This window comes from Palaemon carinicauda, chromosome 38 (genome assembly GCF_036898095.1).
Source record: "Palaemon carinicauda isolate YSFRI2023 chromosome 38, ASM3689809v2, whole genome shotgun sequence".
Lineage (NCBI taxonomy): Eukaryota > Metazoa > Arthropoda > Malacostraca > Decapoda > Palaemonidae > Palaemon > Palaemon carinicauda.
This window is the reverse complement of record NC_090762.1, coordinates 34,088,101-34,101,705: the sequence shown is the minus strand read 5'-3', so window position 1 is coordinate 34,101,705 and position 13,605 is coordinate 34,088,101. Positions and strand designations below refer to the sequence as shown.

General features: G+C 43.4%; 1 protein-coding gene across 1 annotated transcript in view; it reads right to left on the bottom strand.

Annotated features, from left to right (window-relative positions):
• Positions 1–11,363, bottom strand: part of U2af38 (U2 small nuclear riboprotein auxiliary factor 38) — a 93,045-nt gene extending 81,682 nt beyond the window's left edge. The window contains exon 1 of the mRNA XM_068362048.1: positions 11,253–11,363. Coding sequence (XP_068218149.1) covers positions 11,253–11,296 — 44 coding nt within the window. The 5' untranslated portion in view covers positions 11,297–11,363. The remainder of the gene's footprint in view (positions 1–11,252) is intronic.
• Between the last annotated feature and the right edge of the window lie 2,242 nt (positions 11,364–13,605).

The window sequence follows — 13,605 nt, the reverse complement described above, 5'->3', positions numbered from 1 at the left end:
CAAGGTCTATGGGAACAGGTGTGGCAACAGACGGGGTTAGCGACTGAAGCGGAACCATTACCCTCCCTGGAAGCATGTTATGCTTAAATAAAAGTCCATAGGAGGCTAAGCAGCTTAAGGCTCCTCTCCAAATGACAGAGTCCTCAAGGGAATATCAGAAGGAGGGAGAATAGCACTTTCTCATCTACAGGAACCATATCCGAGAAAAGCTAAGTTCTCTCAGTGAGGGTTTCACTGGTGCAAAAGCAGCAGACCAGAAGGCAACGTTATGAAACTGCTTGACAGTCTTGTGAGTTGGCAACAACCAAAGATGTGTGACTGAGGAGCATGCGGTAAGGTATGCAGAGCATGCTGTATGCAGAGTATGCTGTATGTAGAGCATGCTGTAAGGTATGCAGAGCATGTTGCATGGCATGCGGCTTATGCTGCATGGGATGAGGCTCATGCTGCATGGGATGAGGCTCATGCTGCATGGTATGAGGCTCATGCTGCATGGAATGAGGCTCATGCTGCAAGGGATGAGGCTCATGCCGCATGTGTTGAGGAGGATGCCGCATAGTATGAGGCTCCTGCCTCATGGGTTGAGGAGGTTGCCGCATAGCATGAGGCTCCTGCCTCATGGTTTGAGGAGGATGCCGCATAGCATGAGGCTCCTCATAGCATGAGGCTCCTGCCTCATGGGTTGAGGAGGATGCCGCATAGCATGAGGCTCCTGCCTCATGGGTTGAGGAGGATGCCGCATAGCATGAGGCTCCTGCCTCATGGGTAGAGGAGGTTGCCGCATAGCATGAGGCTCCTGCCTCATGGGTTGAGGAGGATGCCGCATAGCATGAGGCTCCTCATAGCATGAGGATCCTGCCTCAAGGGTTGAGGAGGATGCCGCATAGCATGAGGCTCCTGCCTCATGGGTTGAGGAGGATGCCGCATAGCATGAGGCTCCTGCCTCATGGTTTGAGGAGGATGCCGCATAGCATGAGGCTCCTGCCTCATGGGTAGAGGAGGTTGCCGCATAGCATGAGGCTCCTGCCTCATGGGTTGAGGAGGATGCCGCATAGCATGAGGCTCCTCATAGCATGAGGCTCCTGCCTCATGGGTAGAGGAGGTTGCCGCATAGCATGAGGCTCCTGCCTCATGGGTTGAGGAGGTTGCCTCATAGTGCTGGAACCCGGCAACTCCCGATGCGGCAACTCACGCATGAAAGCAGGAGGCGCAGCAAGAACATGCGTCTGGCAGGGTGGACTGCGCATCGGAGGTGGAGCTCTCACAGGTGGAGGGTGGGAGCAGGCAGCTGCAGTATCTGCTGAGCGCACAACCTCGGCGGGTTGTAGGTTAACAGGCTACATTGTCAACCTTCCAGCATGATACTCCTGTATGAAGGAGCAAGCTGAGACTGTATAGTCTGCAGCATGGACCACTAGGGTCTATGAAAGACAACAACAAACGGAGCTACTGTCCGTTGAGACTGAGGGTCTAAAACAGCTGGTGCGGCAACAGACGGAGTTACTGCCTGTTGCGATACCACCTTGCCTCTCTGGGAGGTGTGCAGTTGTCGTACTGCAGCAAGTCCGAACTGACCCAGTGCTAATGGCTACACCTAGGAGTTGGACTTGCGCGGAAGAGACCGACTTGCACTTAAAAGCTGCAAGATTTGGTCCATGGTTTCTGCGAGAAACCTCTTCCGCAGACGAGGAATAAATGGGCTCTCTCGTCTTTGTGTGGGTTGGGTGATCACGTCGGCTACGTGAGTTGGTTACACCCGAAACCACGGAGGGAAACGTCTGTTCGTCGATCAAGGCCTGATGAACCCATAAGTCCTTCGACGTTACTTCTCCCCTGGGCTTGGGAGCTTGTAAGACGTCCCAGACTAGGCGAACAACTGGCACGAACAGACGAACCCTCGAACGCAACACTGTAACACTTTGCGCTTATCACTTTATCACTTTTGATTTTCTGTTTGCACTTATTTCACTGAACTCGAAACTTTAAGTGGTTTGTACCTGAAACACGCAATTCTATCCTTCATTAAAAGTTAGTAATTGCGAAAACAGTATTACAATGTAACAGAAAAACATAATGAAAGATAAATAATTCAGTGGCTGGAAAAGAGACTAAACACTAGATCAAATAAACTACGTTTAAAATCTCTCACCGCATAAAGCCTGGGAACAAGAATAAAACTCTAGAAACGTTTACCTTCTTCCCCTAAAGAGACTAGGGAGAAGAGCAAAAACGATAACAACGTTACCCGCTTGAACGAAACGTTTATCCTCCTCTCTCTCCCTCCGTCTCTATCTCTCTCTCTCTCTCTCTTGACTTAGAACCTGAGAGATGAGCCCAATTATATATATCGTTAAAACATATTATTGTTAAAGGAAAAAAACTGAAAGATTTCCCAAATAAAAAGTTCCTTTATTAGAATTAAAAACCATTTAAGCTAAGAAAGAATGAACAAAACGCTAGAATCGGTTTACTCTTACTGCAACGTGAAACCGTGAATACTCTCTCTCTATCGTAACGATAGAGCGCAAGTTGAACGTTCTGAACGTCAACAACTGCAGAGACAAAACAAAACGTTAGTTCAACTTTGAAAACAGTACGAGACTATCAAAGAAATTCTTTCAAAAACATTAAAATAGCATAAAATGTTAACAGGTAAAAACGAAATGACGGGCTCAATGTAAATTAACTTCGGTTCCAAGAAAAGACCGCCTACTATTAGGAAAGGTCGCATATAAACAAATATAAAAATTAATTTTAATAAGTTTATAATAAAAGGAAGTTAATCGAAGAGGCCTATAAAAGGCGGAGAGATATAAAATAAATCTATAACTTTGTTAAGCAAAATTAAGAAAGAGAGTCTATACTCTCTTCGACACCAACACTTCCGTCTAAGGGAAGGGTCGGCCATTTAAAAGTGAGAGATCATACTCTCTTCGTCACCAAAATTAAATCAAATTAATTCCAAAAACTTGCTAAGCTAATGATAAAGCTTCCTGAATAGCGAAGGCTAAACTCTAGAGCAAATACATCACCAAATCGTGAACAATAACTCCAGAATCAACAGCGTATCCATGTAGGTCTAGCCGGTGGCACGACAGAGGAAAAATTGAGGTGGTGTTGACAAGAAGTACTGGAGTACCTGACCACAGATGGCGCTGTTGTGTACACCCCCACCTGTATAGCGATCGCTGGCGTATCCCGACCGTAGATTTCTGTCGGGCAACAGAGTTGACAGCTACATGATCATCGGGTAAGATTAATATTGAAAAATTTACATTTACGTACGTAAAACAATCTCTCTCTCTCTCTCTCTCTCTCTCTCTCTCTCTCTCGTAAATTGTTTTCCTGCTTTGCTACGTACAGTATGTACTGTATGATTTTATATAGATACGGTAAATAATATTTGTAATAACATATTTTCTAAAAGCTTTTACTGTAAATATCATTATTTATCACTTTCATCATGCGCGTTAAATGCCTTCTTTGTTCTGAGCGTGGTTGTTTACTGAGCGTACTTTATGACGCCGTCGTTTCAGGCGGCGTCATAAAGAAAAACATTTCATTTGGAAGTCCTAAGGAAAATTAAGTAAAACATTGGTAATAACAAAATCAACATACTGTATACATCAATATAATCGATGCAAAAACTAACCTATACATATATGTGTACAGTACACTAAATGAGTTTGTTTCTTCATTATGATCAGAGATAAACGTAAACAAAACATTGGTTGCCATTTTTTATCGTGCTTTTTAGGTGTTTAGGAAACGCATGATATAAAATCGCCTTTAATATTTGTGCCTGTTTTAGTTTAGGGTACTGTAGTACATGCATTAAGTGTTCTGTACATTAAAGGGTAGTTTGTTAACAGTACTACGTACAAGGGAAGGTTTTAAAAGTCCGAATATACATGTTAAATAAATAGGTAAATATGATGTCACTACTTCGCGGATTTTCACCTATCGCGCCCGCGTCTGGAACCTATCTACCGCGATAAACGAGGGTTCACTGTAAAGAGCTCAAAGTTTATGTTGTAAAAAAAAAATACAAATTACTGTATTTTCAAATTTCTCATTTGTTCCGTAACTAATACAAACCCTTTCGCTCTTTATTAGGAAAGATTCACACTAAGGTGGGTGGAAGTCCTAACCAACTGACTGGTTTCTGCTTTGTGTTAAGTGTACAAAAGAGGAATCACCCAGACACCTTGCTAAATTCTTGTGCAATTGCACACCTTGACAGCCTGAGCAATCCATGTGACTGTGTGATACTAGCAATGTGACTTGTCTAGGTAAGAATTCTCAGAAGTCATAGGAATATTTGGACCAACCATAGACATTATTCAATTCCCACATCGCAAAGGGGATATGGGGACGTAACAAGTATATATTTCTATACCAGGTTACACAAGGGAAATGTTATTACCAGCAGACATAAGACGCCAGCTTGCAGAGTACCAAAGATGCTGTTCTCCGAGAGAGGAGAAGGTGAAAGAAAGAGCCAGTCATTCTTATCATTCACTCCACACTTAATCCTGGGTAACCTCTACCGAACTCTACCATCTTCTACTCTACATCAAGGAGCTTGAGGTGTTAAACCACTTGTTGTGCAGCCACCACAGGACCAATGGAGAAGCTCTCCATGTTCTGGGTCACGTCTTGCAGTTACTGAGCAGTGAAGGTCGTTTGATGCTTCCACTCACCATCTTGAAGCACCTGTGCCAGGGAGTATTTTTGTTGAATGCTAGGGATGTACCAATGCCCCTAACATCATGAGATCTAAGTTTTTGCGATTGTGGAGAAGAATCAGGATTCAAGGCCTGGTCTATGACCTTACAAATCCTTGCTGAAATGGTGTTCTAGGTGATCCTTCTCATAACCCTCCCCATGCTAACGAAGAGTCTACTCACTCGGAGACAAGCCCCTGAAGTTTTTTCAAGAAAATACCTCAGAGCCCTCACTGGGTACACAGCAGTTGATACGGACCGAGTCATCTGTTATATTATGAAGACACTGAATCTGGAAGGGCTCAAATCTAGGATCCGCTACTCCCGGATGTTGAGTCTCGACGATAAACTCAGGGACAAAGCTCTCCCCATCCCCTTGAATGGGAGATGTTGAAGGATAGACTATGGAGTTCGCTTACTCTTTTGGCTGAGGACAAAACAAGCAGGAAGACTGTGATTTTTGTTCAGAGTCAGGAGAAGATCTGATACCTGACATAACAGTTTGTAAGAAGGAGCACCTTTCAACAATCGAAGGACATGAACGACATCCATGGAGGTGGTCTAACTTCCAACTAAGGACAGGTAAGCTCAAACCTCTGTACGAGGGAAGACAATTCCCACGATGACGAAATGTTAACTCCCTTCAATATAAAGCCGATTCTCAAGGCTGAGTAATAACCTTTCACTGCCAAACCTGAAGAGTTTTTCCTCATGAAGGTATACATGAAAATCTGCTATCGCTGGGATAGTAGCACCGAGAGGAGAGATATCCCTTCCACAACACCAACCACAGGAGACTGACCACTTTACCTGGTACACTACAGCTAAAGATTCGCTGAGGCATCCAGACATCTTTTTTGCAACAGGTTACGAAAAACCTCTCTGCCTGAGGAGATGCTGGATAACTTCAAGGCGTGAAGACGTAGGGACTCTACGGCTTTGTGGTAGATCTTTGCTTGTGGTTGTCTGAGTAGATCGGTGCGTGTCCCACTGACCCAAACCAAAGATCAAGCAAAAAGTAGCCTACATGGCAAACTTCGCGACCATCTCCATGCTGCCAGGTTCTCCTCCAACACTTCATAATACCTCCTCTGCTGTAGGAAGGGAGGAGGGATGAGCTTTGGTGAATCGCTGGCTTGAAGGGACAGTGAACTGCCAGTGATCTGGGAGACCTCCTTCCTGACACCCTTCAACCCTCTCGACAAAGGCAGAGCTGCACTGTTCTTGGTGGGTTTCTGAGTGCCATAAACATGGTCTAAGACCATGTCCTTACCTTCTGGTGGAGTAGTCAAAGGGTTGCTTAAACCGGTGATTGCCTTCATGTAGGCCAGAATCTGCCAGATTGCATGGTCGGTCTCCTTCTATTCTGCTGCTGTGAATCTACGACTAGCTGTCTGAGGGAGTGTCTCATCCTGATCACAGTCGAGATGGGAATCATCAACCTATGAGCTCACACCCATAGGAGCCCAGGTGGGTTGTTGTGGTTATCTTGATGCCTCAATGAGTCCCTCAAAGTTGAGCGCATGGTACTCGCAGTCTGTCCTGGACTGGAGCCCCCATCCCTGAAGACCACTTCTTAGGCACGATCGTAGCATCCTTCCTTTCCCGAGGTGGAGGCAGGAACTCCTCGAGTAAAGAAAGTCTCGTGTACTGTACTCCTTTGGAGGAGAGGCATGAGCTGGATGGGGACGTCCTCTGAGCGGATAGGACTGAAGAGTGCAGACGAGATGTCACCACCCTAAGGAGGAGGGAGTTTTAACTCGCCTTCCTCTAGCGCTCCGCGAGTGCGTCAATGTCTTCAGAGTTAGAGAAAGGGCAGGACTCTCCATTGACAATTTGCATAGCTTGAGTGCCTCTCTCCGACACCTGTCTCTGGAATCTTGAAATGACTGAGTCTCTTCTTTTCAAAATCCACTTTGCTCACTGGTTGGCTAAATTATGAGCGTGGAACTCGACGGCTCTCGCTCCTAAAGGCATAAAGGTGTTCAGTGCCTTCTTCCACTGAAGATTGGCCAAATTCTCATTGGCGATCAGGTACCCAATGGAGCCAAGACAGACATTGATGCATGAAGCAGCTTCGAAGAAGCCTTTCCAGCCAAATAAGGTTTGCGGCTTTCCCAGCCGAGAAAGTCACCTGTTGCGCTGTTAACCTGTTTAAGGTGATACTGCATGCTAATGCCAAGAGCACTGGGTCAAGTGGCAGTGGCAGGGGGCCATCATTGAGAATGTGGTAGCATTTCCTCTGGCGTCCGAATGGCAGAGGAATCAACCTCAATGAGTTGCTAACCTTGACAGAGCTCGCAGGTCCTGCAACCTGGGGTATGACTTTCTTCCTGGCTGCCTTCACCATCCTAGACCTAGGGAACTCAATACTGGTCTTCCAAGTTCGGAGGGCCTGGTAGAAGAAGTCAAGAACCGTATCCGTCCCATCGTGAAGGAAGTAAGATGGATCGTCCAGTCCTTTGATTTTCCTTATGCAGGCCAACACTTGCATGCAGGAATAGTCCGACTCTCTAATTGGTGGCAGAGGTCTTTGGGATTGTTGGTAAAGTCAGCACACCGTCCGAGTGCTTTCAATCCTTGCCTTTGGATTCATCCAACTCCAAGATCACACCCCAGTCAGGTTCACTAATGACTACCCCAACAGGGGCATGAGACCTGGAGGGAAGATTCTACATCGTGAGCAAAGACAGGTTTGAAACTGAACCAAGAGCACCCTTCAGTTGTTCTAAGGCACTGAGAGGCTTTGAAGCCCAGTCCTTCGGAAGAGTCTTCATATCCTTTAGCTCCTGGGGCTTACCGTGAGGGAGGCAAGAAGAGATGAAGTCCCCTTCCAAGGATCCCCTGCTAGTTGCGAAGCCTGTTGGGGACTACAGGGGCAGACAGAGGCTCCAGAGGTGGAGCGGAGAGTTCGGTTCGAACAAACTCCACCAGGGACAACCAGTAGCAGCTGTCCATGTACGAGACCTCCCTCGGAGACCTCATACTCCTGCTCGCCCTTATGTGCAAGGTAACCCCTAGAGGAGGCATCACTTGCTTTGGTCTCCTTTACTTCGGCTTAATTAGGATTACAGTATACATAATTTCTTCCAAATGGGATCAGGCTGATCATGGGAATTCCTAGAGTCTAGGTACCTTACACAAGCTACTGAGAGGCGGCAGAGGGATCATACGAGGAGGAGGAAGCGCATGCCTGGAGGCAGTACTCCAATGCCTAGGATCCACGGGTGAGCTGGAACTTCCAGGAGATCCAAACACCACGAGAAGGATAGTAATGGGTCAAGAAGAGAACACTGGAACAGCATTGACAACCACCAGTTTCAGAGCCTGTAAAAGCTCTAAAAAAAAATGGAGCGTCATTCACGAATGAAGGGGCAGATGCAGGATCTCTCAGGGTAGAGCGCTCACATACTGTATTGATCGTTAGCATCTGCTACTATCAACAAGTGCACCAAGGTTCACGCACGCGCAAGGTTGGCGAGTGAGTGACCACATACATGACTCCACCACCTTAAAATGAACTGCTTGTTCACAAGCCGATACAACGGGAAACAGTGCGAGAGAACACGTAAGAGAAATTGCAGGAGTTTCACAAGTAACCTTGTACATGCCTGTGCAGCGCCAGATCAGATGGGGATGAACAAGGCAAAGGTGGCTTGTTCTTGAATGCGACTTGCCATGGCTTGCTAACACTAAAACTTGCTGGCGCTTCCCACAGAGGGATAGATGCCCCGAGGCCGGGCCCCAAAGGGAACCGTACTCGCAAGACTCGTAGAGACTCATGGTAACTTAGAGTTACAATGGTAGGGAGTTGCGACTACAGGGCGTCGACAGCCGCAATTACCAACGAGCTCCGAAGAGCTGGAGCGAGGCATTGACAAGTCGAATACTGTACCCACTTCCAAGGCAATCAAGGAGGGAACCACTCTAGTGAGAAAGCTTTCTCATGCCATCTAGAAGATCGACCACCTTTGAAGGGTGCTGCTGGGCTGGTGGAGAAACCTTTCCCAGCATACTGCTTAAGCTAAGCATGCCGATTGAGCTTAAGTTTGCTAGTCCAGTTTAGCGGGGATTGCGGTCATGGCTGGGAGTCTGTAGAGAACCTGCCACCAACTCTTCAGGTAGGCGAGGAGTTGGAGAGGATGCCTAAGCCAGGGGCACGAGAACTACTGGAGGGAACACCAATCTAGAGGCTAGGGAGGAAAAGCCAAGGCCAACTCCTGAGGAGGCAGCTGTGCACTTCTTCCGTACCCCAAACTCTTGTAAGCACCTCTGTAAGCCATTCCTTAGTGAAGGACCTGAAAGCCTGGAGGAAGACCAAATCTGATGTAAAACATTAAGCAAAATAGACTCCCCCAAGGCCGGAGCGTCACCACTCCGCTAAGGGAAGCGATGGGGGTCCTCCACACCAGAGGGTTGTCTGGGGTCAAACGGTCGTCACTCTCGGAGGAGGCTAAATGAGCAGAGACAGAGATGGTACAGGAAGCTGGAGAAAGAAGTTGGGATTTCTTAGACCCCCAAAAGTAAAGAATCCCATTCAGTCTTTACCTACCATACTGCTCCCACTAGGGGGATGGCCCCTCCTGACACTTTTCATAGGGAGAGGTTTGTACGCATTAGTGCAGTCTGCACACAGGGCAAAGATTGTGAGGATCAGCCTCCCATGCTGACATAAATGTGCAGCAAGAGCGGCCAGCTATGCCAGGGCAAACCCACATATTAACAATCCTAAGAAAGTCAAGTACACCTGCTAAGGGAAACAAAACAAAGTGACTTTATACCCTGGTAAAATTGGGTTTAGGAGAGAGCGAGACGGCACATCTTCAATCCACCGAGCTAAAACCAAAAGCGGCACAATGCACTGGGTGAGTGTGTGAGCGGAGCGGTTAGTCTACACCCCACTAACTAGCGGAGGGCTGTTAACACCTCGCGTTACAAGTTTATGACAAGATTCCATCAACTCTGGAACTTATATTCATAGTATAGAGTGATGGGTTTGTATTTGTGTAGGAACAATAGACAAAGTGGCAAACTAAGACCCAAAATAATGACATGCAATGTATTTAGTGATGAAGATGATATAGTTAATGCTTTGATTCATAGGAATCATTGTTTGGATCTGATAGAGAATGTAAAAAAGATAAGTCTTTTATGGTAATCAAGAAAAGCATGGTGGGTGAAACTAAATACTTGTTTCTGAAATGTGATCCTGAAATTCGAAAGTCTACTCATGATAAAGGCAACAAAGTTATGTTGTGCTGGGGCTTGTAAACCATATGCAGCAGGTACCAAGTGATTACCTGCTTCACTGTCAAGCTTATAGACATTTTGAAAAACTTTAAAGTTCAAGACTAATGATAAAGTGTGTGGGACTTCTGCATGAAATCCTAATAAGGAATATAAAACCACAAGTAGCAATATGTTCAAATTGCACTAAGTTAAAATAAAACAAAATGATCATATAAGTTCTATAGAGAATTCAAGAAATTGCAAAGGTTTGGACATGAAATTGAAGAGACTAGCAGAATATATGGATCTTGGATACTGAAGACATCATAAACTGCGGCTATGTAAATATTAAATCTGTTGGTAATAAATTAAAATTTGAGAATAGACAATTGAGAAAATTTTTGATATATTAGCAATACCTGAAACATAGCTAAATGACATTAACTTTCTGTAGTTTGTGGGACAAGTGTAAACATTTTTATCAACTGTCAAATCAACTTTCTTTATGGGGAAGTTATTGTTTAGTTTGGTCTGAAATACAATAACACAAAGCCAGTTTTATGATTGATAAAATATTATGATTAATTGTTACCTTGCAAGGAGAGAAGCCGGTTGGGAACCAAACACAAGGATGAAACTTAGATTTAGGGTAAGCTAAGACTACGGCAGTCTATGGGGGTCACGGTGAGATGTGTCCGCGGTAAGTAAAGATACAACTCCTAGGTTAGGTTAGGTGGGTCTTCTTGCGTTTGTTTCCTTTTTAAAATGTGGTTTTTCAGTAATAACTTTTTAAATTTTACATTTAGTCTGTCTCAACGAACGTTAATCATATAGTTTGGATTTGATTTGTGGCACTTGGGTCACGAAAACAAATGCCAAGAAGTATCTGGGGTTCAGGAACGCAATTGTACTACATAGTATAAGGTAAAAGTGGTTTGACAGAAAGACAATAAAAAAAAAAAAGCGAAAGGATGCTTAATAAAGGATAAAAATTGGGTACAACCCAAAGGGGTTTCGGTTTCTGAAAAGACCCCCAACATAATTATTGCAATGCACAACATAAGAAGCAATGACAGCAATAGTCCTTGGCTACCAATTGAAATGCAGATGGATATGTCAGGATTATTCTACCGGTATAGATGAAGCTCAAAAACTACGTCTTTAACAAAGCAAGATTTTACAGTAAAGACAAGGATTTTAAGCAAAAATATTTTGTATAGATATCACAAATATATTCATAACTCGTAATAAACACTTAAAACTAATCTAAACAAAGAACAGTTATAATAAACATACTTATCTTTCTCGGTGCCAAAAATCGATGCCAAATACTCGGCCATTTTGAATGTTTACACTTTTCTTCCTTTTCATTCTTATAGGATTTCGGTGAATGCAAATGACTGGGAAACAATATAGGCAAAACTTGACAAATAAGTCATAATTTTGGGCAAAATTTATGATTTACGCTTTCAATTTGCCCTTTTGTGTATATCAAGAATTGGTTTAATAATCTGACACTGCTAAAAGGTTTTTTTTTTTTTGTAAACCATATATAAATGTTCCTTCAAGGCAAACCTTTCGCAACAATTAGTTGTTTCTGGTAATTTCTATTGTTTCCATGAGTACTTTTTCCTAAAGTTAATTCTTTGACTCATTATATGTAGAAAATTTATGTAACTTCATAATATAGCTAGCCGTAGAGGCTCATGGCTACATAATAGATTAGATATTCTAAGAACATTCCATCAGACATATTCTATGCATGGACTTCTCATAGAATATCTATGTGGACTTCTGTACACATGATTCAATTGAATACAAGCTACTCTTACTAACGTTTAAGATACTGAACCAAAATATCTAAAAGAATACCTGAATAAACTAGAACTAGAAACAAATGTTAACACAAGACACATGAGTGACAAACATAGACTATCTGAACCAAGAACAATTAGTAAATTTGGTGAAAGGGCTTTTAGCTACTGTGCGCCTAGACATTATAATAAACTGCCAACTGAAATGAAGGACCTAAAGGGAGCAATTGAATTTAAGAAGAATCTAAAGACATTACTTTTCACAAGATCATATGATTTGGAAGATGCTGCAATCAAAGAATTGTATAAGTTATAATGAAAATGTTTCGTTAGATGATTAATATGGACCGGCCCGAGAAGTAGTTCACTCGACTTCAGTGGAGGGTTGGATTTAAACCCAAAACAAGTAAACAAGTAAGTAAACATATCTCTTTTAATAATGCTTTAAAATTAAACTGAGCTCACTAATTTAGGTACATCGTTATATCGTTCTCTTAAGGAGACCAAACTTAACGTTTATTTCTATGGAATTCATTTTTCTATAATCGTCCATAAATTTGGGAATAATAACATTATATACGTAGTATATAGGTAGTAGGTAGTAGGTTGGCCTGGGCACCACCCGCCCGTTGAGATACTACCGCTAGAGAGTTATGGGGTCCTTTGACTGGCCAGACAGTACTACATAGGACCCTTCTCTCTGGTTACGGTTCTTTCCCTTTGCCTACACAGACACCGAATAGTGTGGCCTATCCTTTACAGATTCTCCTCTGTCCTCATACACCTGACAACACTGTGATTACTAGACAATTCTTCTTCACCCAAGGGGTTAACTACTGCACTGTAATTGTTCAGTGGCTACTTTCCTCTTGGTAAGGGTAGAAGAGACTCTTTAGCTATGGTAAGCAGCTCTTCTAGGAGAAGGACACTCCAAAATCAAACCATTGTTCTCTATTCCTGGGTAGTGCCATAGCCTCTGTACCATGGTCTTACACTGCCTTGGGTTAGAGTTCTCTTGCTTGAGGGTACACTTGGGCACACTTTTCTATCTAGTTTCTCTTCCGCTTGTTCTGTTAAAGTTTTTATATTTTAAATAGGAAATATTTATTTTAATATTTTTACTATTCCTAAAATGTTCTATTTTTCCTTATTTCCTTTCCTCACTGGGCTATTTTCCCTGTTGGGGCCCCTGGGCTTATAGCATCCTGCTTTTCCAACTAGGGTTGTAGCTTAGCATTTAATAATAATAATAATAATAATAATAATAATAATAATAATAATATGACTCAGCATAACCTCTTAAATATATTTACTGAATATATTTCTTATTGATTATCACCGTTTTCTTATTTTTCCAATTTTGCATTTTTGATATCCAGAGGTTTCACCCCAATGGACATATGATTTGTCAGTCTTATCAAAATGAAAAGGCTGATAAGTATATTAACATATCTGGCATCTGTCAATTTTTATTTTATATACAGCTCTACGCTATAATTGTCATTAACTCATTTTGCCTTTTCTCCGTTTAGGTTTTTTCTTCTTCTTCTTCTTTGTCTACATCTTTTCCCGCTTCTATGTGGGGTCGATGTTTCTGGTCGGCTTTCTCCATCTACCTCTGTCCCACACCTCATCACCGGTTAATCCATTTGATCGAAGGTCAGCCTTGATACAGTCCACCCACCTTCGCTTTGGGCTCCCTCTCCTCGTTCCTTGTACCTCCATTTCCATCACTCTCCTCCCAATATACTGTTCATCTCTTCTCATGACATGACCGTGCCACCTCATTTTACTTTCTTGGATCTTATCTGATAGTTTTCTAACTCCTGTGGTAC